We start from the raw sequence: 22,423 nt of genomic DNA, 5'->3' as shown, positions 1-22,423 counted from the left end.
ACTTTACCAATTTCCTTGGGATCAATCAAGGGTCAGTGAGCAGATAGATGGGCATGGCTCACGTCCTCAGCCTCCTCGTCGTCATCCTCGTCGCAATCCCCTCTTCTCGCTCGCACGCCTTGCCGTCCTCCTCATCCCCCTTCGACGCCGCGCTCGCCACGCTCCAGAACCAGATCGCCTACCGCTTCCATGCCCCGGACCTCCTGCGCCGCGCCATGACGCACGCCTCCTACTCCCGCGAGAACGGACGCGCGCTCGCCGTCCTCGGCCTCGCCGCCTCGCAGTCCGCCGCCGCGCTCCGCGCCCTCGCGGCCGACCACGACGCCTCCGCCTCCGCCGTCTCCCGCCGCGCCCGCGACGCGTCCGGGGAGGCCGCCTGCGTCGCGGCCGCGGCCCGCGTCGGCATCCCCTCGATCGTGCGCGTCGCCGCCGGGACCAAACCGACCGCCCCACCCGTCGTTTGCGGCGCCCTCCGCGCCCTCATCGGCGCCGTCGCCGTCGACGCCAACAGCACCCACGCCGCCGAGGAGGTCTTCTGGAAGCTGCACGTGCTCACCGCCGCATCAGCCAAAGCCGCAATGTGATTCACAAATCAGACTGATCGTTAATTTAAATTAGTGCTAATGCTGCTGCCTGCTGCAATATCATCACACTAGATCGTTAAATGTACTCCTACTACTTAGTACTATCAACTAGTAGTATGAACTGTATCAGTTGCTTCTAATTTCCAGTTTGAACTGGAGTATATTAGATTATGTAAGTTGGTATTATGCATCCTAATATCCAGTCCACGAATGTGCATCTGCTTACATACTCGAGTTATTATCTGGAATATATGAGATGAATCATGGAACAAGACTTCATTTTTATCAGCACCTGTAAGCGCTTCAGCATCGGTTTTACAGTGGATGTTCCAAGTTTGCATTTAGCAGCACTTATACACAAAATGGTACGTACCTAACATCAAATAATTTGACAATTTAACTGGAATGCTGTAGAAAGCTCATGTCCAAGCATATTGATGCTCTCACAGGGGACAACTGGACAAGGTTGGCACATATGCAGCAACCAAAGCTAAAATGCAAATATTTCAATCAAAAGCAGAATGAATGATATCAGTGCACGATGTTACAGGGAAAAAACAACATTAATGTCAGTATACATGAGCGCAAACTTTAATTTAAGTAATACAGTACTACGAATTTGTATCAGCCTTGCATTTCAAGATCACTCTTGCATGGGGTTTAACAATGTCAGGAGCTCATTTTGTCCAAAATCTGACTCAACCCCCTTGTACAAAGACAGGATGACAATCTTCAAGTTAAGGATGGTTACTTCTTTGCTTTTTTGCTCCGATGTGTATTTTCAGGAGTTTGAGCATCCAACTTGCGTTTCTTGGCTAGTTGCTTTGCCTTCCTTGCTGCAACAGCAGGGCGCTTGGCTTTTTGAGAACTAGCATCATGTCCTGTCTCACTAGTCCTGCCTTGCTGCTTCCCCTGGTAACTTGGACGCTGGCTCACCTTCGCCTTCTTCACCACACCAGATTTGCTTGCCCTAAGGCCTTGGTATGACAAAGTTGACGCCTTCCGTTTGGTCTTGTCACTGCCTTCATGGGATTTGCTGCTTGGTGTTAAAGCTGTCTTGTGTTTCGATCCACCCTTTGTTTTGCCAGCATCCGTCGTCTTCTTTGGTGTTGCATCAGCTGATTTTGCATGTGCAAGCCTCAGAAGGCGATCTCTAATCTTGAAATCCTGTTTTCTTACGACAGTGTTTGCAGCCTCCTGCATGGCAGATATTAAAATGGTCAGCATAAAAGTGTATGATTGAGTCGTCAACTGGCTATCTTGGTTCTGAATACATAATTCAGCAAGGAAGTCTTTCTGTTATCGTCTTCCTCCAGTACTAGCATTTAATTGTATGGCATGGTTAATGCTACCATCTTCAATAAATGATGTTCAAAATCACGTAGTACATAGTAAAGCCATTTATCGACAAACATATTATACATCAAATGGACTTCTGGGTTTTGACTTATTTAGTGGGTCACACTGCACCAGATGAAATAGGAAGGTAAAAGATTGTACCCTTGTCTTGAACAAAACATAGGCGATACCCTTTCCTAGACTTGTATCTGGATCTCGAACAACACGTATAGCTTCAACATCACCTTCTGAACCACTGGAACCACAGAACTTTTGGTACACCTCTTCATCCTGACATGCCAGTAAAAAAAATAAATCTGACCTTTTCTTCAAAAGAATTACACAGACCATATACAATACTGACCACATGATACTCACCTTTATATCAAACGGAAGATTACCAACAAAAACTGTCCGCTTTCTGTCATAAAGAGGTCCTTCGCCTTTAAGTTTCTTACGAGGTGGACATGCCATATCGACACGGACATGATTGCCATCAAACTAGAAAGTATCAAAATCAAGAAAAACTATCTTATCAGGCACAACATAGAAGTTTTTGAATTATATACCAGATATATAAACTAATCATGTTTTCAGTTCTAAGAAAGCCAACTCACCAGGGCCATATTATGAGATAAAGCAGCACGTGCACCCTGCTCATCTTTGAACACAATATAGGCATGTACACTGCAAAGGGTGAAAAGGTACAGACAAAATGAGTCTGAGAAACATTAGGCAAACAATACATTTGACATATGCAGCTGCTCAGCACAATCAATTACATTTTACAATCAATATATAGTCCTTGTGCATTGATGGGCGTCTAATAACTGGGATATATATTGAATATCAGAGTTGATGGCATCAGATCATGAAAAATACGAAATATCAACAAAATGCTCTTAAAGGAACTATACGAAGCACGCGCCTTTTTGGTCTTAGTACACCATTATATATTTGGGTAATCATGTCACTTATCTCCTCCTTTGCTTCAAACAGCACAGAAGGTAGAAACCAAAATGACAAAGTAAAGGGCTGTGGTGATTTTAGTTGATCGAGGAAAGTATTCCATGCACGCAGAAATAATTACATAGGCACATCAGTAAAAAAACAAAGCACGCGCTATTAGAAACAAACTGCAGAATATTGACTCCTAAGCTACACCAAAGTTGTTTGTTATATCACTAAATAAAAGTTGTGCCACAATCAACACTGTTGAGATTCAGAAGTTTCCTATACTACATTCAACTAGCAATCCAAATAGGACAGATAACTTGTATATATCAAGACAGTAGTTAAAGGAAAACACTTTAAGGTGAAATGTGGTAAAAAAAGAGAGTGAAAAAACAGGGCATTTAACCATGTATAACAAATGGTAGAGAACTTAATAAATGTTCAGGGCATAGAAGCGAATTGTAAAGCTATAACTAATGGGGAGGAGATAGGATAGGAAAAGAAAGAAGTGTGAGCAAGCCCATTTCAATCGGTGTTTCAATGCTAATGTCCTAATTGCAACCAGCTGTAATCTGTTCATATGTAATCCATTTGAAATTGCAAGCATAAAGGATAGGGGAAAAAATGCATTTCGTAGCTATCTCTGCCATCTATTTAAGCAATGGCATAAACAATCGTAGTTGATACTAGACAGGCAAGAATGCACTCACTTGTCGACAGAATCATTGATTTTTCCTTTTATGACGGCTCCTTTCCTTGGAATCTTGGTCTGCAGCAAAGCACAAATCAGCACAGATAAGCATGAGGAGGACGAAGATGAAGACGAAGCACAGGGCAATGGTGCTCACGTCGGTGAGTGGCACGGAGCGTATCCTGACGGACTCGATCTCGCCGAACGCCGCAAACTCCTTGGTGAGCGCCTTCCTCTTGGTCTTGAGCGGCAGGTTCCCCACGAAGACCGTCCTCAGCAGCTTGCTCTCGTCGTCGAACGCCTCCTCCTCCTCTTGCCCTGCCCCCGCCGCCGCAGCCACCTCTTCGGGCACCTTCCTCTTCTCCCCGACGACCGGAAGAGGAGGCGCGGGTGCGCCGCCGAGCCTCCGCCGCTCGTGGCCGGCCTCGACCTCGTCCCGCTTCCTCTTGCGCCGGGGCTCATCCCTGCGCGACTTCGCGGACGGCTCAGCGACCTCGGGTTCGGGGTGCTTGCCTCGGGGCGCCGCGGCGGTGGGCGCCGGTGGAGCGGGCTGGTCGTCGGAGGGCTTGCGGCGGAAGGGGTTGTCTGCGGAGAAGAGGGTGCGGATGGCCGCGGCGTCGTCGGACGCGGGCTCCTTGTTCTTCTTCGCCATTCTCGCCGCCGGTGCGAGGCGACGGCGAGACGGTTTGCGGCGGCGGCGGTGGGGTTGGGATTCGGAGGCGGAGGGGGAAACTCTTTTGTTGCGGGGTTTCGCCTAGTTGGAACTCGCCCCAGAATAGGGGACAGGCTGGGGCGATCTCGACCGTTGGATTCAGATCGAACGGCTAGGATTTGTCTGTATCCTTGGCACGAGCCGCGGTGGCATGGTAGAACAAGGGGAGGACAGGAGGAGGAGGGGGTTTTCTAGGGTTTCTGGAGTTCGACGACCGCCGCCGCCGTCACGCTGGTTCCCATCGCCGAAGGAGAGAGGATGGAGGAGAGCCGCGCGGACGGGCGGAACCCGAACCAGCTCCGCCCCTTCTCCTGCACACGCAACCCTCTCGACCGCGCCCATGGCTCCGCGCGGTGGGCTCAGGGGGACACCATCGTGCTCGCCGCCGTGTACGGGCCAAAGCCGGGAACCAGGAAGGGGGAGAATCCCGAGAAGGCATCCATTGAGGTCGTCTGGAAGCCCATGACCGGCCAGATTGGTAACTACTCTCCTCTCCACGCTTGCTATCGCTGCTCGCCCAATTGAATCGCTCAAATGGTGTGCTATTTTTATTTTTTATTTTTTATTTGCAGGGAAGCAAGAGAAGGAGTATGAGATGACGCTCAAGAGGACATTGCAGAGCATTTGCCTGCTCACTGTTCATCCAAACACCACCACCTCTGTCATTCTTCAGGTATAAGATCTACTCCCTTCCCATGCTGCTATGGCTATTGCTTTGCATTTGTTTTGTTCTACCTATACTTATTGACAAATTGTGTTAGAATCATTGCTCTTGTGTTGTGCCACGCAAGTTGACTGTCTGTACTCTCTTGTCCCTGCTTTAAGGACGCTGATTGCTACAAAATCTTCATTGAGTTTGCTTACTGATTCAAGCTTGCTATATTATTGCTGACTTATTGTCAAACTTCATTTTCTTAGCGTGCCATATCAAGCGTACTTTAGGTTTAGTGCATCATGCCACTGCCTTATATCGTTTTGCCTTTAATTTAGTTATCCTTTTGTTTGCAGGTTGTGGGCAATGATGGTTCTGTATCCTTTTGCCGTAATGTACTACTTAGTATTGTTTCTGGGTGCCTTTTGGATTATGAACATTGTACTTGATATAGGAATGATTTCAGATTTTTGGCTACTAGCTGCAGTAGATTGGCATTTGAATTTAATTTCCTGTATCTCTGTGAATCTCATAAGCTAACTGCTAATTTCAGCTGGTTGTCTACAGTTAGGATAAGTGGTTCGTTGTTTTATTCCTGAATTCTTTGCCTCGCAAAATGTTTGTTTTGGCCGGCTAATATAACTGACTTGTGATGAGAAAATGCCAAGTATTGATGGAAGTCCCTGGTTCCATGCTTTTTCTGAGTAGTCTTCCAATCAACATACTGTATACAGCGTGCTTTATATGAATGGGCATGGCCTGCTATAGCAGATATCAACATGTAGTATGTTCTTTGTAATATTCACAGATTCTTAGTATTTCGGTCTTCAAGATTTCAATCAAGCACAATCCTTGACTAAGTCTAGCTTCTTCCATGTGCAATTAATGCTTGCTGCGCAGCCCTTGTTTTTGCTGGCATCCCCTTGAAACATCTTGCAGGTAAGTTAGTAATCTTTGTATGCTCATTGATGAAATATATCTCATAAGCTTTTGTGATGCAGTTGCAATTGGTTGTGGAGTACTGGAGGATGGTGAAGTGATTTTGGACACAAACAAAGCAGAAGAGCAGGTAGAAATTTCTCGTTTTGATTAAGTCCTCTGCACTAGGAAAGGAAAGAACGAATTTTTATCTCGTTTCTTCCCTAAAAAACATCTTAGAACTATTGGTTCATAATTCGCTCTTTAAACTTGTGGACAACAAGTACATTTTTAATCCCTCTACTCTGTGGAAAGTTATCATATTGGTTTCTAGGTGGGTCTAGTTGTCAGGTATCATCTTCTGAAATGTTATGTTGATTGTGTATAGTCTTAACTGTTGAAAATCTAAATAAGTTAATGCTGAGAACATCTTTAGGAGTGCATATGCATTAATGTTACTGTTTGCTGTCATCTGCAGCAATTGAAATCATTTGCTCATTTGGTGTTCCCCAATTCACGCAAGTCTGCTAGTTCAAAAGAACCAAACCAGAAAGAGGAGGATTCTGAGAGAGGATTGATAACTTCCATTACCCATGGAGTGATGTCCGGTATGGTTATATCTTGTGCCTCAGCTTGATGTGTTCTTCTGGACATTATAGATATAGGGATGCATATATTGTGGCTCTAAACATGTCCCCTTTCTGTCTCATGTAAAGAGGAAGATTATTTCAGCTGCATAGAGAGGGGCCTTGCTGCATCGTCACGGATCTCGGATTTTATGAGGACAACATTGCAGAAGCAGGCACCTGGAGATGTCTGAGAGGAGGCAATCATGCGATAGAAAACGCCTCAACATTGCAGAAGCACAAGGTTGTAGCAGCTCATGTTTTGAATATGAAACGCGTGGGGACTCTTGGTGCATTATTGATGTTTGAAATTGGCTCATAGATGTGCATGGATGGTGGAGCGATCCGGCAGGAAATATGTAGCGCCTTGTTCGCATTTTTTGTGAATGTTGAGCTGCTTTGGTAGTGACTAGTGAGTTCGTTTGTAGTACTAGTAGCGAGGGAACTGTCGTTTGTTTAGATGAGCAAGGAAGAAATGCCTTTTTGTAACTCAGGAAGAAGTCAAAGCAGTTGTGTAACAAACCACTTTGCCATGTTGCTGCACATTTTTGGTCGCCCTGTTTATGATGAAGGTGAGCAATACATGAGAGGAAGAATTCATCGCTTTTAGTTGATTCAAATCACAGTTTTATAATGGAATATGTTTAGGATTAGGAAAGAAACAAGTGTGTGAGAATATGATTATTATTCCACGGTATTCACAGTGCTGAATCCTAGTACTACTACATCTGTCCTAAAATGTTGCTACACACATCCTAGGATAACGAATCTGGATAGACCTCCCATCCTCTGTCCAGATTCGTTGTTTTAAGATGGGTAGGTAGCAACATTTTGGGACGGAAGGAGTAGCTGGTAGGAGCAGTGATAGTAGTGATGAGTTGGAAGGTGCATGGTTGATGAGAGAGAGACGGGTAGAGAGGCAAAGGACGAAAGCAGAAGAGTGAAGTTTGGTAGCGGGTCTTGGAATCGCACCGACTGGGATCTATGATGAGGCGGCACGGCAGGTCATCCATCCATTCATCCAGGTTAGTTGTTGATGCCTCGTCCAAGGCAGCTAGCAGGAGTACGACATTATCATGAATGAATACCTAAAAATAGCGTGAGGCTGTGTGTTGCACAGTGCATATGTGCTGGCTGGCTTGTTTTTACTGTGCTTCATTTTTAGCGAGGGGCGGTGAATGGAGGCAAATAATAATTAAGGTGGTGGTGGTCAAAAAAAGTAAAGGGGGAAACGCTCGCGAGGAGGGTCAGGGAGGGAGACTAGGAGTCAGCCTGGCGTTGCTAGTGTTGAAGGCCAGCCAGGGAAGAAGAAACCATTGATAATTTGACATTCACAAAGAAGGGAAGGAAGGAAGGTTCCTTCGGCTTGGTTGCCTTTGCCTGACGGTGAATTGGGTTGGGTTGCGTCGCGTTGCGCGCACGGTCGTCGGCTCGCGCTCCGCCTAATTGGTTGACGTTGCTCTCCTCGCTGGTGGTATTGTATATAGCGAGCCCTACCTACTCCACAAAAAGAGTCCTCTCCTCTCCTCTCCTCTCCCTTGCCACCACCAAACTGCAATTAATTGTTTGTTTCGCAAAACAAGCATCCTCGCCTCGGCGTCCCAGATCTCTGCTGCTGGGCTGGGCTGCCTGCCTGACAAGAGAGGCAGCAGCCATGGCGTTCGACGCCTTCACCGACAAGAACGCCGTCTTCCGCCGCCTCAAGGCCAAGCCCGAGAACAAGGTAACTTCCTCCTCTCAGATCTTCTTCTTCTTCTTCTTCGCCTCAAGAGTCAGATCTCATGTACTAGTATTGTCGTGTGCTTGTTAATTTCCCAGATGTGCTTCGACTGCAGCGCCAAGAACCCCACCTGGGCCTCCGTCACCTACGGCATCTTCCTCTGCCTCGACTGCTCCGCCGTCCACCGCAGCCTCGGCGTCCACATCACCTTCGTCAGGTTTCTTTCTACCCCCCCTTCCCATCCCGATCCACGCCCCCTCCCCTCACAAGATCTGCAATCCGCCCACGCCATCACATCCGATTCCTTTCCTCATCTTTCCATCACCAACCAACTCTAAGCCCATCACGACTCCTAGGAACTAGCGCAGACCAGCTCAACGATCTCAATAATACTTCCCTTTTTCTTCTTTACCCCCCAAAAAAGGGATATGGTACAGCGCATAGGTGCCTGTGGTTGCTGGGTTTGGTGGATCTGGCCGAGCCTTTCATCAAAAAGAAAAAAAAAAGGTCCTATTTTTGGTACAGCCCATCTGGTGGGGAATGCAGCCGGAGATCTAGGTTCTTGGGCCATCAACGTCAATACCTGCTTTACACCTTCATCCCATCGGCATTTGCATTCACAAGTTACACATTTTGGTCTAACAGATCCATATGCGCATTCACAGTAAATCACCTACTACTTCGTTATATTTTTCTGCAATGAACATATTGAACTTCATTGCTGGCTGCTATATCTATGATCACTACTATGGCTATGCTACATTGCTACCCATCTCATGATGCTGCACGTTTGTCTTATTGTGTTGTTTCTACCACACAAAAAAAAAAATCATAAAATGCCTTGCTTTGATACTCCGCAAAAGTACTAGTATTGTGCCTGCCAAATGTCAAAACTGTACCCATTTTATTTTCACTTTCTCTTATACAATCCGTATGTATTTTCTATAGGTCAACAAACCTAGATTCATGGACTCCAGATCAACTGAAGATGATGGCTTTTGGAGGCAACAATCGTGCCCATGCTTTCTTTAAACAGCACGGGTGGACAGATGGTGGCAAGGTCGACGCAAAGTACACGTCAAGGGCTGCTGAGCTGTACAGGCAGATACTGCAAAAGGAAGTTGCCAAGAGTTCTGCTGATAACGTCTTGCCATCGTCGCCAGTTGCAGCGTCTCAACCACAAAATCCATCCGATGACTTCCCTGAGTTCAAGCTACCAGAGGCACCAGCAGAGAATACCAATGGGAAGCAGGAACCTGATGTCACCAATTCGCAAAAAGCACCTACGCAGACACCAAAAGCCCCTACTCATCCCACTTTTGCCACTTCTGTAAAGAAGTCCATTGGTGCGAAGAAGATTGGAGGCAAGACTGGAGGGCTTGGTGTTAAAAAGCTCACCACAAAGGTAACACTGTGGATCATTAGCGCTATGTATGCATGTGTTTGGTTCCTTCCCACAGTTAATATTTAATATACCTCCTCTCTTCTATCTATATGATGTGAACATTAAGGACTGACCTTTGCCTTTATGTTGCAGCCAAGTGAAAGCCTGTATGATCAGAAACCTGAAGAGCCAAAACCTGCTGCCCCAGTAATGACTACTTCCACCACAAAAAGTGGCCCGTCCTTGCATTCACGTTTTGAATATGTGGAGAATGAGCCAGCAGTTGATTCAAGAAATGGAGGAACTCAAATGACTGGCCACGTAGCACCACCAAAATCATCAAACTTCTTTCAAGAGTACGGAATGGATAATGGGTTCCAAAAGAAAACAAGCACAGCTGCCACAAAGACCCAGGTAAATATTGAACCAATGTTTGTGCTATGTCAATAAGTAAATAATAAATAGATTGACTTTTCTGATCAATACATAAGTTTGCAAAGTTTACTTTCTATGATAATGTAAACACTGCACTAGATTTTGCTGCATCCACTAGCTTGACTTGTTTTGATTTCATGATGTCATTTCCCCTTCCTTTATTTGCTGCATGCTTGCATTCTGCTGTTTAATCATCAGTGAACATCTACAAATTTCACAGAATAATTACCTTTTGAACTTTGGAAAAGTCAGTTCTCTCTATGCAAGCTGTTGTTATTGCTAGCATGTTCTTATTATATCAAATAGTTTTCCGCTTGTAGATTTTTGTTATGTTAATAAGTACTGACACTGGACGTGAATACCTTTCAGATTCAGGAGACTGACGAAGCAAGGAAAAAATTCTCTAATGCAAAGGCAATTTCATCATCTCAGTTTTTTGGCAATCAAAGCAGAGAAGAGAAAGACGCTCAAATGTCCCTTCAAAAGTTTGCGGTGCGTATTAGTTTAGCATCTCTTTGTCCGAGGACCATTACATTGCATCTCCTTCGAACTTGTCGAAGCATTCTTAACTTCATTCCAGACTTGAAATTTCTTGTCTATTGTTTATGTTTGTGCTAGTACTTCATTTGAATATTCTGTAGAAGTTTGCATCTTTTTTTTCCCTTACGGTTCTCCTTTTTTTTCCCCCTTTAATTCAGGGTTCTTCGTCCATTTCAAGTGCTGATCTTTTTGGCCGCCGCGACATGGATGACTCGAATCTGGATTTAAGTGCTGCGGATCTCATCAACAGAATATCATTCCAGGTAGTTATTCTGTAAATAATTGCCAGCCTTTTGTCACCTCTTGCATATTTAGTTTTTAAGCAACCGAGCATGCAAATCATTACTACACTGAGTTACTACTGAATTATTCAGTACAAAGATTGATCCTTGAAACGCACAAATATCTTACCTGCTGGGATTGTTGTGCAGGCATCTCAAGATCTGTCTTCCCTCAAGAATATGGCTGGAGAAACTGGAAAGAAGCTGACATCTATAGCCTCCAATTTTATCAGCGACCTCGACAGAATCCTTTGAGTGGTTGATGGGGCGAGATCATTAGCATTTTTTGTTTTGGCAAACCTGCACAGAATACCGTATTGAGTTTAAAATGTGGTGCAGCTCAGAGAAGCATTTGTTGCACAGCTATGTAGATGAAAGTAGAGGATTGGCAATTATGCGTCTGTATTCTTTTTTCCTTTTTTACTATTGTTGGAACCCTGTCCGCATGAAGATATTTTTATTCGTTTCTTGACAAGATTGAAACATACGATGGTATTCATTCCAGTTAGTGGTATAGCTGGGAAGAAAAGGTATACTTTGATGTGCCTGTGCTAAATGGAACCAGTCATGTTATTTCTTATTTCTCACAGTGATCTGTGCCACTGCCAGTTAGAGTTCATCTTCCTATTATAAGCAGATAAGCTATTGCAAACTGGCTGGTTGTTCCTTTTACTGACGTCTCTGTCGATAGCTTAAATGTTACAGGTTTATTATAATGCAATCTTGCAGGGTGGAAAAAAACTGTTAATTTGTGAAGGCAAGATTCAGCTAACCGTGTATGGAAACTGACCAAATACTGGCAGTCGAGTATGATAGATTCAGCTTATCGTGGGAAAAATGGTACTTTGCGAACAGCCGTCTGTCGACATCATATTATATATTGCAATGGCTTGTTTTGCTGTGATTTTGAGCCACCAATGATAAACACAATGCAAGTTGCTGTCTTGCCGGGTGTATCGTTGTAGCAGAGCCGTTCAAAGTGACGTGGACTCCAGGCGGTGCCACGCAAGACTGTTATTTTGTCTCCTCTCTTTTCTCCACTTTTTCGTCGTCAAAAATGCTGGAACGTCAAGGCCCGCCCGTTGTGCAAATGGTTGACAGTGACACTGACAGTAACAGATTCTTGATGTAATCGCATTAGAAGAATCTTGCACAAAGCAAATTCTCTTTGTTCTTGTGTTGTGTTTGTGGCTTGTTATTCTAAGCGAGTGACGGGAGCATCTGTGCTGCCTTTGCCAATTTGCAATCCACGCAAGGCTCGTCTTTAGATTCATTCGTTCATTTTATTTCCGAGTCAACTAAGATATCGTGTATTGTCTGAACGATTCAAGGCAGCTGTAATTAATTAAGATGACAGAAAATTCAGAGCAGAGCAGGTTATCTTGAACACATCAATTATTGTGACCAGAAAATTATGGTTTTGAATTTGCGTCCCCTACAACCAAATTCAGGATGGTTGTGTTATCTTTGGGTTGAAGAAGAGTTTTTGTCCTCAACATTTTCCAGCTAGGAGCCGGCATACCACAGTAAAAGTTGAAGCCTTGATCGAGATAACTGATGAACAGGCGGCCGGCAAATTTCACAGCCAATGATCAGTGAGTCTAATGGAAAATCATTCTATTTTATTACAGGAAGATGGCTGATTTTACCCCCACACAAACGGATGTGATACTACAGATCACGCGATCAGCGATAGCCTGATATGGCGATCTGGTAGGTTAGGTAGCACGCGTGATCATCCATTCATCACAAGAGATTGTCACATGGCCCATGCACGCTATCGCACAAATAGGAGGAGTGATTGCAAAGAGAAGAAAAATAGATTAAGAAAAGAAAAGAGATTAATTGATGGGTTCTACGATGACTGCGATGAGACGAACACCCGAATCTGCTCCAGGAAGGTGAGCTGCTGCGGCCGATCCTTGCGGCGGATGTAGCCGTCGGCGACGGCCGGCGAGTACTCCGGGTACCCCTTCTTGCCGCTGCGCGCCCACAGGTCGTCGGCGTAGCCGCGGTGCGCGTAGTAGGCGACGGCGTCGACCTGGGCGCCCTCGGCGAGGAGGACGGAGATGGGGAGGCGCTCGTAGTGCGCGCGGGAGACGCCCTCCAGCTCGTCGAGGCGGTCGAGCCCGCGCGGCGTGACGGCGTAGAGCTCGCCGGAGACGCGGTGTCCGGCGCCGGGGAGGTTGAGGAGGAAGGGGACGCGGTAGGGCCCGCAGACGAGCGGGAGGCGCGGCGCGGTGGTGGCGGCGCCCACGAAGGAGGCGTCGCCGTCCCGGGCCAGGTCCTGGAGGAGGCCGTGGTTGGAGAAGCCCCTCTTCAGCGTGCCGTACGTGAACACCAGCGTCCGTGGAGCCGCCGCCCTCTTCGCCTCCGGCGCCGCCGGTGGCTGCTCCGCCGCGTCGCCCGCCGCCGTGCCCATGCGCGATTCAATCGCGGCGAGCTCGAGTCGAGCTTTTCTTTCTTTGGTTGGTTGGTTGGTGTTTTGAGGCTTGGGTCGGCTTATTTATCGAGAGAGGTGGGCCCGCTTCGTCGATGTCGCGTGGGCCCAGCCTCTCACATTTGTCGCATTAGCCTTCCAGCCCATTAACAATATGGGCTGCACGGAGCTCGACTCACCTTGCGGCCCAACAAACAGGGCCTTGATGCATGGGCCTCGTTCTACTTCCATTGGAGAAGGCAAGCCTCTCCTCCCTCTCCGAACCAGCCGCCGCCGCCGCCGCCGCCGACTGCTCGGCGATCATGGTCGGCGACCGAAAGCGCCCGGCTCCCTTCGCCGGATTCTCCCCGTTCGCTCGCTCCCTCCTCTTCTCCGCCTCCTCCTCTAAACCACTACCTCCCCCCGAGGATCCACCCGCCGCCGCCGCCGACGAAATCCCTTCAGGTACGCGTGCTTACACTTAATTGGCAACGCCGTCGCCGGGGCCTCGCTACCTCCTTCTCACGCCTCGCCGCTCTCCAGGAATCGCCGGCTCCAGTCGCGATATGCCGCCGCCCAAGCGCGCCAAGCGGGCCGAGCCTTCCAGCGACGAGGAGCGCTACAGCAGTGACGACGAGAGCTACAGCAGCGACTCCGACGACAGCGACGACGCGTCGGAGGAGGTGAGTGCCTACCTCTACCTTGGTTCTAGCCTCTCTGGAGTTCCTACTCATCGATTGATGCGAGTTGCTCTTCGGATTGGTGCTCCTAGCTCGATACGGTGCAAGCGGACTTCGCCTTCTACGACCCCAAGCCCGGCGACTTCCATGGCGTCAAGCTGCTGCTCAAGACCTACCTCGACTCCAAGCCGTGGGATCTCACTGGCTTCGTCGACCTCATCCTTGAGCAGACCACGGTGGGTACGGTTGTCAAGATTGCTGACGATGAAGAGGATGGTGAAGGAAATGGTGCTGATGGAAGCAGCACTGGTGGCAATGACGATCTGTTTGGTCTCATTAGCGTGCTTAATCTTGGAAGATACAGTGTATGTTCAACCTACTCACTGCTTCATCCACAAGATACATAGGTCTTGCTGCACTGGTGGCTTCTGATTAATCAACTTGCTGGTGTTGTCTTGTAGGAGCACCGCTGTATGAAGGATCTTAAGGATTACCTGCTTGCTGTTTGTGGTGACAAGGATACCAAGAAGAAGCTCAAGCAAATGCTGGGGGACAAAGCACCTGATGTGGGTCTGCTTGTGTGCCGCCGTTTTGTGAATTTCCCATATGAACTTGTGCCCAAGATGTATGAATCGTTATTTGACGAAGTTTCATGGGCCACAGAAGACGAGGTTTGTCAAGCACCTTCTTTTATGAACGTCGAGCTCAGATAGTGTGAAACACATTCTTTTCTCTACTTTCTTATAACGTGTTTTCAACTGTCCTCGCATATCTGAAGCCAACACAAGAACTCCGGGACTCCTTCCGGTTCAAGCAGTACCTAATGGTTGTCAGAGTACTTGAGGTGAGCAATGCAATTTGTTTCCATGTTTGTTTTGCCCATTGATATTCAAAGCGACTTGTTTTGTTGCTCAGTATTTCCGTGTAAGATGTTGTATAGATCATTTTTCAAGTGTAATTGTGCTCTGTATATGAAAGTTCCTGTCTTGTTGTAACTGCTTCAGCTGTATGAATAACACGTCTTTGCCATCTGGTGTAGAGGAAAACTCCAGCAAAGCAAAAGGCAAAGAACAGTACAGAAGAGGATGAGCCTATTATCTATCCTAAGTTAGAAGACGAAATTTTTCGCGAGGTATCAAGCAGGACATGCTACTGACAATCTGAGATTAATTTTTCTTTGTGCAGTTCTGTTTGATGTGGTAACAAAACTTTCTTCCTCAGCTTTCTTCATGGTCGTTCACTTTCCCAATACGTTCTGAACAATCGGCTCAGCAAGAGGTTAGTTGTGTATAAGTACTTCAGGCTTTATTATGCTGTTCTTTTATTCATATTTTCATAGTTACTTTCAGCATCTGGAACTGGTTCACTTGTGGCACTGGCACTACAAATTTCCTTTGGTACCTGGATTGATATTGTTATCTTTTGGACATCTGTTTGACTATTCGTTTTAATAAATATGTAAGTATCATTTATTTTGTTTTATAATTAAAAATACTTTAAGCACGAGTTTTTACATATTTGCATAATTTTTTTGATAAAACAAATAGTCAAACATATGTCCAAAAAATCAACAAACGCTGTATATTTAGGAACAGAGGTAGTAGTAGCCAAATGACCAAATCCCAATCATGTGAAGTAGGAACATTCGTTCCTTTGTGTTATGCTTTCGTTATATCTTTCTTCTTCTGATGATCATTAGCTCACCATTTCAAGCAGAATCTGAACATGCATCATTCTAAGTTTGATGTTGTGTACACCTAAATTGAATGGACTCCCTGTCTACCCTTTCAGATGAAGAATTACAAGGAGATGGGCTTAGTGATGGCCGTCAAAGCTGAAGCAATTCCGAAGTTCCGAAAGAAGTTGGAGGATCTACTATCTGAATAGTTCTCTCCACGCATTGTAGGTCGTGTGGAATTTTGCTGCTGTCCACATGATATTGGAACCTCCATATCTTCTCTTGCTATTGCTTGTTAGTGTCCCTAGTAAGCGCGGACGCTAAGTTTGTGAGTGCAAAGCCCTAATTGAATTGCTAGCATTGCCATAGTAGAAGAGAAATTCATGTGTAAGAGGAAATCAATTATGAACTTCCCTTATACTGATATCAAGAGATTTTGAAGGACTTTTTTGGTTGCTCGAAGACATGGTCTTTCTCAGCCCATACGCACCACATTTTAGCTGGGAGTTTGTTTGATCGATATACATCACACTGTGGTCAAAGTCAACTGTCTATGATTGTTTTTGCCATGAGGTAGAAACGTGTGACGAAACTGTGCCCTGTGCATAACAACCGCATCTCTTCTGAAGGCATAGGCATCTGCGTCCTTAAGGTCAGAGGACATTAGTCATGCCTTGCAAAGTCTCTGAAAACATGGATAGCTGAACAAAAACAACCAGCGACCAATCGCTCGGTGTTCCAGATGAAATTTGAACAATGGTTGCAAATATATCATATCTCTAAGCCAAAACAAGAGCATCACGTAATTAAACTGCCAAGCACACACGGGCGTGTAGCATTGCAACATCATAAACAACAGAATGTTGGGAGGTGTCCTAAGCAAAAGTCACCGCTACTTATTAAGAACAGTCAGCACGCCATCTCAGTGTCTTAACTAAAATCGTAGTATGACACCAGCATTTACTGATTTCCACATGGATTTAAAGGAACGCTAATAACATAGTATACTACTTCTTCTGGAAGTATTAGCAGGGAGGTATCACAATAAAAATGTAAACTGCCAACAAATGATCATGAACGCGAGTGCAGCCATGAGGTCATTGGGCAACCTTCAATCACAAGTTCTTGAATGCAGACTCATTAGGGTGCTTGGGAGTAAGCCTCGCCAACAAAGCCTTGTTCGGGAAGTGCTCGGCATCAACAAAATAGAAGTTCCCTTCAGCCCTAAAAGTGACAAAAGGTCTGTTGGTCTCTGGAGGCCTGACATCAGCAAACTTGATTGTCCTTGTGAGGGGTGTAGCCAGCCATGACATAATCTCTGCTTCAAAGCTATCTGAACCTGGTCGCCACCTGAGCTTGTGAATGTACGGGCTCACAAACCAGTGTAAGGCTGCCGTTGTGGTAGCACTGAGGAAAATGACAGTGGATGCAACAGCGCCCTTGAGGATTACATTCATATCTGGGGATGTCATGAATGTTATCACAGGGCCAAGCGACACAGAGAGACAGCAGGTGGACAGAGAAAGAAGCTTCACTTTTCTTATGGTCGATGATATAGGTCCCTGGTAAACTAGCCTGTCATCTTTGTCATCTTCCTTGATCTGCTTGGATTTTGGCCCAATGCTTATCTTGCTGCCACTATTTTCAGTTTCTTTAACAGCAGCAGCTTGAGAAGCCCATCTTGCCTGACTGTACAAACAAGTGACTGAACCAAGGCCATCAAGTTTTGGAAGAGGATTAGGCTTGAATGTTGAGAAATGCTTCCATGCAATACATCCAGGAGCCTGAAGATCTGATAATGTAAAGGACAGTTAGCTGACTTTAATCGGATTTTTGACACCTATAAAAAAAATAAGAATGCAAATCTATATACTTCGGCTATCCAAGATAATGGTTCAGAAACCATTAAGTTAGCAAAGGAGCATGTTGCTTTCAGAAAGGAAGATCATTACGCTATTAAGCATTTTGAGGTAACATACAGTGGTAAATTGGACTTCAACCATGCGCCCTGTTGAATTACTATAACACATCTTCCTAACAAATGCACCTCAATACAGTACAATTAGACACATGTAACTGGCAAAACTAAATCATGTGAAACCGAAAGAGGTATTGGGGGCTCACGAGAGTAATATGTAGAGAATAGCAGATAATAAATCATGAAATTCAAGGTAGAAGCTTGAATCCACAGATTATGTTGGATTGTGGGTGGAGTTAGAAAAAATCATCCCTGAAATAGATGTGGAGGACTGTCATTTAAACTACCTTTTCATTGACACATGCACTCTCACCGAAGTCTAACCACCAACTACAATCTAACTTGGAAATTCCGAGATTACTCACAACATAGAAGAACATATAGCTAGTCAGTCAGATAACATTAGCACTACATAGAGGGCACAGCACCTCCAGGAGCCCAGGACCTAATCAAACTAGAACCGAACTTGTGCACCATGGAATCGTATGCCCGTTCTCACAACAATTTCGCAGCTCATAGCTGGGCACTACCACGCGGATCAGATTTAACTATGGAGAGAACCACGGGGGGAGAGATTCGAAGCATGAGGCGAACCTGAGACGCGGGAGAAAACTTGCGGCGGCGAGGTGGTTCCCACGGAGCAGTGGCGGAGGAGGACCCCGCGGAGGGAGGAGGCGGATCGGAGCCTCGCCGTCGCCATGGTCTCCTTCCGATCGAGGCGGGGATTTGCTAGGGTTTTTCCGAAGGGATGGAGGAGAGGCCAAGAGGAGACGAAGCGGAGCGGGCCTAAACTTACACCACATGGGCCGATATGGGCCAGGCCTTAGCTGGGAGGCGGTTTCTTATTGGATCCGGATCCAGAAACCTCTTCGCCTTCCTCCCATCTTTCTCTCTCTTTGCACGCGGATCTCCACACTCCGCACCGCCGGAACCCTAGCCGCCGCCCGTCGCCGCCGGTGAGATTCCCTTCTTCTCTTACCTGATTATTACCTCACTACTCGAACCCAAGGTTTTTTCTAGGCACAAACCCTAATAGAGTTCCCCAAACTAGGCAGATTTTTTTTACCCCTGGTCGCCGCTCCGTCGTGGCGAGCGGGCGGGATGAGCAGCCACCGGAAGAACTTCCGCCGCCGCACGGACGACGCCGAGGACGCCTACGGGGACGACTCGAGCAACTCCAAGCCCACAGCCACCAAGACCCAAACCCCTCCCGTTCCCAAGCCCAGGTCGCCGAGACGTCAGGGCGCGAGCCGCCTCAGCTTCGTCGAGGACGAGGACGACGATGACGCCGAGGAGGGACCTTTGTCGCAGCGCCGCCGCCCGGCTGCTACGGTCCGGCAGGCCCGCACGGCATCGCCAGCTGCGGCGACTCTCCACCGCCTCACGCCCGCCAGGGACCGCCTCAAGAGCTCTACGGCCGTGGCAGCGGCGGTTCCCGCGCCGAAGCCGTCCAACTTCCAGTCGCATGCTGGAGAGTACACGCCGGAGCGCCTCCGTGAGCTCCAGAAGAACGCCCGCCCACTCCCTGGGAGCCTCATGCGTGCACCGCCGCCCCCTCCCCCTCCAACCGCTGAAGCCCCACGACAGCGTTTGCCTGGAGCTGCCGCCAGTCCTGCTCCTGCTACAAACACCACTGCTGCTGCTGTAGAGCCCGTGGTGATTCTCAAAGGTCTGGTAAAACCTATGTCACAAGCTAGCATTGGACCAAGGAATCCATCGCAGAACGAGGACAAAGACGAAGATGAGTCAGAGGAAGAGGAGGAGGAGGAAGAAGGACCAGTCATACCTGACCGCGCAACAATTGAAGCTATCCGAGCAAAGCGGCAGCAGCTTCAACAGCCGAGGCATGCAGCACCGGATTACATCTCCCTTGATGGAGGTGGTGTGCTTAGCAGTCGTGAAGCTGCTGGTGGATCCAGCGACGAGGATGATGATGAGACACGCGGCCGTATTGCAATGTACGCTGAGAAGTCAGATAGCCAGAGGAGCACGAAAGGTGTATTTGGCGTGATCAATAATAGAGGTCCTGCTGCCAGTTTGGGGGTTATCAATGATGGTTTCAGGGAGGTTGAGGATGAAAAGGATGACGATGAGGATGAGGAAGAGAGGAAATGGGAGGAGGAGCAGTTCAGGAAGGGGCTTGGTAGGAGGGTGGATGATGCTTCTGCTCAGAGAGCAGCGAATGGTGGACCAGCTCCTGTGCAGGTCCAGCCGCAACCATCCGGATACTCAATCGATCCCCGTTACCAGCCTTCCTTTAGCGGGGTTTTGCCTGGGACTTCTATTTTTGCATCTGGGAGTGCAGAGTTCCTGTCAATCGCTCAACAAGCTGATGTAGCAAGCAAAGCCCTGCAGGAGAACATCAGGAAGCTTAAGGAGACCCATAAGACAACAGTGGATGCTTTAGTCAAGACTGACACACATCTTACTGAAGCTCTTTCAGAGATATCTAGCCTTGAGAGTGGTTTACAAGATGCAGAAAGGAAGTTTGTGTACATGCAGGAGCTCCGAAATTACATTTCTGTCATGTGTGATTTCTTGAATGATAAGGCATTCTATATAGAGGAATTGGAGGAGCACATGCAGAAGCTGCATGAGAATCGAGTGACTGCTGTCTCAGAGAGGAGGGCAGCTGATCTAGCTGATGAATCAAGTGTTATCGAAGCTGCCGTCAATGCAGCAGTATCTGTCCTTAGCAAAGGATCAAGCTCAGCTTATCTATCTGCTGCATCTAATGCTGCACAAGCGGCGGCAGCTGCTGCTAGGGAAAGTTCAAACCTACCACCTGAGCTGGATGAATTCGGCAGAGATATCAATATGCAGAAGCGAATGGATCTTAAGCGTAGGGAAGAAGACAGGAGGCGAAGAAAAATTCGATCAGAATCTAAAAGGTTGTCATCTGAAGGGAGGAGTGCAAATAATGAACATATCGAAGGGGAACTAAGCACTGATGAGAGTGATAGTGAGAGCAGTGCCTATCTGTCCAGCCGTGATGAGTTGCTCAAGACTGCTGATCTTGTATTCAGTGATGCTGCCGAGGAATACTCAAGCCTTAGAATTGTTAAGGACAAGTTTGAAGGATGGAAAACTCAGTATCCTCTGGCTTACCGAGATGCTCATGTAGCTCTGAGTGCGCCATCTGTGTTCACCCCTTATGTCAGACTGGAGCTTTTGAAGTGGGATCCTCTCCATGAAACAACTGATTTCTTTGGCATGGAGTGGCACAAGATTCTTTTTGATTATGGTGAGCAAAACAGTGAAAGTGGCACTGACCCTAACAATGTGGACAAGGACCTCATTCCAGTATTAGTAGAGAAGGTGGCTCTTCCTATTTTGCACCACCGTATTATGCACTGTTGGGATATTTTAAGCACCCAAAGAACCAAAAACGCTGTGGATGCAATTAATATGGTCATTAGCTATTTACCAACCTCAAGCAAGGCATTGCATCAACTATTGGCCGCTGTCAATAGTCGTCTGACTGAGGCCATTGCTGACATTTCAGTGCCAGCTTGGGGATCAATGGTGACAAGGACTGTTCCAGGTGCTTCGCAGTATGCTGCTCATAGATTTGGAGTTGCGATACGTCTTCTTAAAAATGTGTGTTTGTGGAAGGATATTTTTGCAAAACCTGTTTTAGAGAAGCTTGCTCTGGAAGAATTGTTGAAGGGGAAAATTCTTCCTCATATGAAGAGTATCATTTTGGATGCCCATGATGCAATTGCTAGGGCTGAGCGGATATCTGCATTACTTAAAGGAGTGTGGTCTTCACCAAGCCAAAAGTTGCAGCCTTTCATAGATCTCGTGGTAGAACTAGGAAACAAGTTGGAGAGGCGACACATGTCAGGCATAAGTGAGGAAGAGACACGTGGGCTGGCTCGTCGTTTGAAAGACATATTGGTAGAACTGAATGAATATGATAAAGCTAGAGCTATTTTGAAGACTTTTCAGATCAGAGAAGCCCTTTAGCTCTTATTCGGCATACCACAAGAATTCCAGTTTTGACTGTGATACAGGTTCTTAATCCTTCTGCTTTAGGAAATGTTGTAACTTCATCAGGTTTTCTGTACATTAAATGATCATGAGTTCCTCGTTCAATCCTGCATGATGTTATCCATACAAATTTTATGGGGGCTTCTCAATTCAGAAATTATGGTCATTTTTAATTACCATTTACCAATGCTAATTAACTGTCTGCAAATATATATCTTTCTAGCACTTTTCTGTGTTATAGACATATTGTATGACAGTTTGAGCGTGTCTGTATGGTTAATTTTACTATATTTTGAGGCCTTGAGCAGAATGTCTTTGCTGTTTGCATCAGCAAACCATTTTTTACATTTAGCTAACTGACAATGTATTTTTTGAAAGATGCAAGGTGTCTAAATATTGCATGAACGCTTCTATTTAAGATTATGTTTGATATCTATAACTTACACTACCAGTTAAGCTTCTCAGCTTTGTTTGTATTCGTGTCTACTCTGTTTTCTTCATGTGCGCTTTCCCTATTCTTCCTTCCATTATTCTTCACGAAGGGTGACAACATAATTGAATAACTGGGATTATTGTATTTTTTTAAGTGATACCAGTACATCCAGGTCTATGGAATTATACAAAATATAATATTGTCTTTCTGTCATTCTGTCCTGGATTTATGTCCAATGGAAATTGTAAACATCTTAGGCCTTTCTTACGTATGTCTTGTGGACCATTCTTCCAATGCAAAATGTTTCTGTTTGACCGACCTGAAACTTTTCATGCCAGTTTCCATCAATCAATCCCATAATCCAGCACTTTTTTGCTAGTTGTTTCTATTATTCATGATGTTAGGCT

The 22,423-nt window shown here is 46.3% G+C and overlaps 8 protein-coding genes across 11 annotated transcripts; 5 read left to right on the top strand and 3 right to left on the bottom strand.

The window, feature by feature from the left end:
• On the top strand, positions 1–809 carry LOC9268233 (protein NUCLEAR FUSION DEFECTIVE 2). Its single transcript, XM_015774939.3, has one exon. The coding sequence runs from the start codon at positions 48–50 to the stop codon at positions 582–584; it is 537 nt and encodes a 178-aa protein (XP_015630425.1). The 5' UTR covers positions 1–47; the 3' UTR covers positions 585–809.
• A 251-nt stretch (positions 810–1,060) lies between these two features.
• Positions 1,061–4,275, bottom strand: LOC4334825 (uncharacterized). The gene is made up of 6 exons (XM_015774936.3): positions 3,725–4,275; positions 3,587–3,645; positions 2,540–2,609; positions 2,301–2,423; positions 2,085–2,213; positions 1,061–1,781 (listed from the first exon to the last, which is right to left on the bottom strand). Exons 1-6 carry the CDS (start codon positions 4,217–4,219, stop codon positions 1,332–1,334), a joined length of 1,326 nt encoding a protein of 441 aa, XP_015630422.1. The 5' UTR covers positions 4,220–4,275; the 3' UTR covers positions 1,061–1,331.
• A 197-nt stretch (positions 4,276–4,472) lies between these two features.
• LOC4334824 (exosome complex exonuclease RRP46 homolog) lies at positions 4,473–7,088 on the top strand. 2 transcript variants are annotated; one of them, XR_001544503.3, is made up of 8 exons: positions 4,473–4,757; positions 4,852–4,952; positions 5,288–5,308; positions 5,798–5,870; positions 5,933–6,000; positions 6,328–6,457; positions 6,566–6,719; positions 6,798–7,080. XR_001544503.3 is itself a non-coding variant. In NM_001419029.1 (7 exons), exons 1-7 carry the CDS (start codon positions 4,538–4,540, stop codon positions 6,667–6,669), a joined length of 717 nt encoding a protein of 238 aa, NP_001405958.1. In that variant the 5' UTR covers positions 4,473–4,537; the 3' UTR covers positions 6,670–7,088. The 2 variants fall into 2 exon arrangements, 1 of the variants encoding a protein (NP_001405958.1); NM_001419029.1 differs by having other exon boundaries at positions 6,566–7,088.
• Positions 7,089–7,598: 510 nt separating this feature from the next.
• Positions 7,599–11,388, top strand: LOC4334823 (probable ADP-ribosylation factor GTPase-activating protein AGD9). Its single transcript, NM_001419014.1, has 7 exons — positions 7,599–8,198; positions 8,294–8,412; positions 9,144–9,600; positions 9,733–9,993; positions 10,384–10,506; positions 10,713–10,817; positions 10,986–11,388. Exons 1-7 carry the CDS (start codon positions 8,130–8,132, stop codon positions 11,088–11,090), a joined length of 1,239 nt encoding a protein of 412 aa, NP_001405943.1. The 5' UTR covers positions 7,599–8,129; the 3' UTR covers positions 11,091–11,388.
• A 1,049-nt stretch (positions 11,389–12,437) lies between these two features.
• LOC4334822 (putative gamma-glutamylcyclotransferase At3g02910) lies at positions 12,438–13,314 on the bottom strand. The gene has a single exon (XM_015777522.3). The coding sequence runs from the start codon at positions 13,255–13,257 to the stop codon at positions 12,691–12,693; it is 567 nt and encodes a 188-aa protein (XP_015633008.1). The 5' UTR covers positions 13,258–13,314; the 3' UTR covers positions 12,438–12,690.
• A 202-nt stretch (positions 13,315–13,516) lies between these two features.
• LOC4334821 (protein BCCIP homolog) lies at positions 13,517–16,074 on the top strand. 2 transcript variants are annotated; one of them, XM_015777520.3, is made up of 9 exons: positions 13,517–13,719; positions 13,798–13,937; positions 14,027–14,299; positions 14,396–14,605; positions 14,713–14,778; positions 14,974–15,066; positions 15,156–15,212; positions 15,284–15,392; positions 15,726–16,074. In XM_015777520.3, exons 1-8 carry the CDS (start codon positions 13,578–13,580, stop codon positions 15,383–15,385), a joined length of 1,083 nt encoding a protein of 360 aa, XP_015633006.2. In that variant the 5' UTR covers positions 13,517–13,577; the 3' UTR covers positions 15,386–15,392; positions 15,726–16,074. The 2 variants fall into 2 exon arrangements, with proteins under 2 accessions (XP_015633006.2, XP_015633007.2); XM_015777521.3 differs by lacking the exon at positions 15,284–15,392.
• A 318-nt stretch (positions 16,075–16,392) lies between these two features.
• LOC4334820 (uncharacterized) lies at positions 16,393–18,352 on the bottom strand. The gene is made up of 2 exons (XM_015776116.3): positions 18,185–18,352; positions 16,393–17,404 (listed from the first exon to the last, which is right to left on the bottom strand). Exons 1-2 carry the CDS (start codon positions 18,288–18,290, stop codon positions 16,728–16,730), a joined length of 783 nt encoding a protein of 260 aa, XP_015631602.1. The 5' UTR covers positions 18,291–18,352; the 3' UTR covers positions 16,393–16,727.
• Positions 18,353–18,461: 109 nt separating this feature from the next.
• Positions 18,462–21,918, top strand: LOC4334819 (transcriptional repressor ILP1). Of its 2 annotated transcripts, none has more exons than XM_015776114.3 (2): positions 18,462–18,546; positions 18,646–21,918. In XM_015776114.3, exon 2 carries the CDS (start codon positions 18,692–18,694, stop codon positions 21,557–21,559), a length of 2,868 nt encoding a protein of 955 aa, XP_015631600.1. In that variant the 5' UTR covers positions 18,462–18,546; positions 18,646–18,691; the 3' UTR covers positions 21,560–21,918. The 2 variants fall into 2 exon arrangements, with proteins under 2 accessions (XP_015631600.1, XP_015631601.1); XM_015776115.3 differs by having other exon boundaries at positions 18,642–21,918.
• Positions 21,919–22,423: the final 505 nt, after the last annotated feature.

Source organism: Oryza sativa, chromosome 3, assembly GCF_034140825.1.
Source record: "Oryza sativa Japonica Group chromosome 3, ASM3414082v1".
Taxonomy (NCBI): domain Eukaryota; kingdom Viridiplantae; phylum Streptophyta; class Magnoliopsida; order Poales; family Poaceae; genus Oryza; species Oryza sativa.
This window is presented reverse-complemented; position numbering and strand designations above follow the sequence as displayed.